The sequence below is a fragment of the Arachis hypogaea genome, chromosome 10, assembly GCF_003086295.3.
Source record: "Arachis hypogaea cultivar Tifrunner chromosome 10, arahy.Tifrunner.gnm2.J5K5, whole genome shotgun sequence".
NCBI classification, from domain to species: domain Eukaryota; kingdom Viridiplantae; phylum Streptophyta; class Magnoliopsida; order Fabales; family Fabaceae; genus Arachis; species Arachis hypogaea.
Window position 1 is genome coordinate 104,545,069 of NC_092045.1, and position 1,340 is coordinate 104,546,408.

General features: G+C 49.7%; 1 protein-coding gene across 1 annotated transcript; it reads left to right on the forward strand.

Annotated features, from left to right (window-relative positions):
• The first annotated feature begins 267 nt into the window (after positions 1 to 267).
• LOC114924551 (uncharacterized) lies at positions 268 to 840 on the forward strand. The gene has a single exon (XM_029289419.1). The coding sequence runs from the start codon at positions 268 to 270 to the stop codon at positions 838 to 840; it is 573 nt and encodes a 190-aa protein (XP_029145252.1).
• The last annotated feature ends 500 nt before the right edge of the window (positions 841 to 1,340 follow it).

Genomic DNA, 1,340 nt, shown 5'->3' on the forward strand with positions numbered 1-1,340 from the left:
CTAAGCTCCGCTAATAGTGGTTGGCATCCTCCAAGAGCATTCCATGCTTACTGTATCAGATACATGGCTGCAAATTTCATGAGTCGGTTCAAGTCTGTCGAGCGCAAGAGTTACCTCATAAACACTGCTTACAGTCTAAGCAAGACTGGGTATGAATGGTACATGGATGTCTTGAGAGGAGTCTCCCCGGCGATGGCGGACCGAGCGGGTCATTTCAACAAGGAGATTTGGCTACAACATTGAGACAGTGGCCGGCAGTTTGGACACATGACCACAAATTCATCAGAGTGCATCAATGTAGTTCTTAAGGGGACACGATACTTGCTGATTTCAGCCATTGTGCACATCACGTACGAAAGACTGCAGAAGTTATTTGTGACGAAAGGCAGGGAGGCGCAATCAAAGATGGCGGCTGGGAACCGCTTCTCCCAAAGACTATTGGCCGCCATTGAGAAGAATAGAGAAGGCATCCCGAAGATGTGTGTCACTCATTGTGATAGGCGGGCCTCTGTGTTTGTTGTGGAGGAGCTAGAGCCATTTGAGGGTTGGTCGCAAGGTTCCTTCCGTGTTTGGCTATCTGAAGGTACGTGTGACTGTGGATTATTTCAGTTTCTCTACTATCCCTGCCGGCACGCACTTGCCGGGTGTGTAGCAGCAAGCATTGAGTGGGCCCCGTATGTGCATCCAGTCTACAAACAGGAAGCTGTATTCAAGGTGTACGAGATGGAGTTTTCACTTATCTCTGACAAGTCGCTTTGGCCGGAGTGGTATGGGACGAGTATCTTCCCTTCCCTCCCTCGCAGGTTGTCGAGTATCCTCCCTACCCTCCCTCGTCCCTAGGTTGGCTGGCAGTAGGCTATACGTCGGGGGACAACTCCACAAGTCTCAGGTCCTCCAAAACCTCCTTCCCCGACAGATGCCTAACACGGCAAGCCCCACGCCACCAATCATAATACTCTCAGGTCGTCCTGGTGTCAAACGTATGATGTACGGTGATCCTGCGATCGGGATCGAACCTCTTGCGCCAACCCTTGTACCACTCATAACGTCGCTCAGGCCCCCAGACATCTTCGCCCCGGCCAGTGGACGTTAAGTACCTATCATTAAACACAGAAAATGTATAAACTACTGTCACTATCGGAATAACTGACATCTAAACTCAAACTAGTAATGATAATTAATACATCATTCCTACCTGTCAAGATCCACCGGAATGCCTGGCAACTGCTGCTTTCCATTAAACTGCCGCTTCACCCGATCAACGTGTTAAAAACAGACAATATTGAAGCATACCAACGGGACGGCTGACAACCATGTACCCCATTTCTCCTCCTCACGGA

Bases quoted from the DNA above. Each gene is read 5' to 3' on its own strand.
- LOC114924551 (XM_029289419.1), top strand. From the start codon at position 268: ATGACCACAAATTCATCAGAGTGCATCAATGTAGTTCTTAAGGGGACA.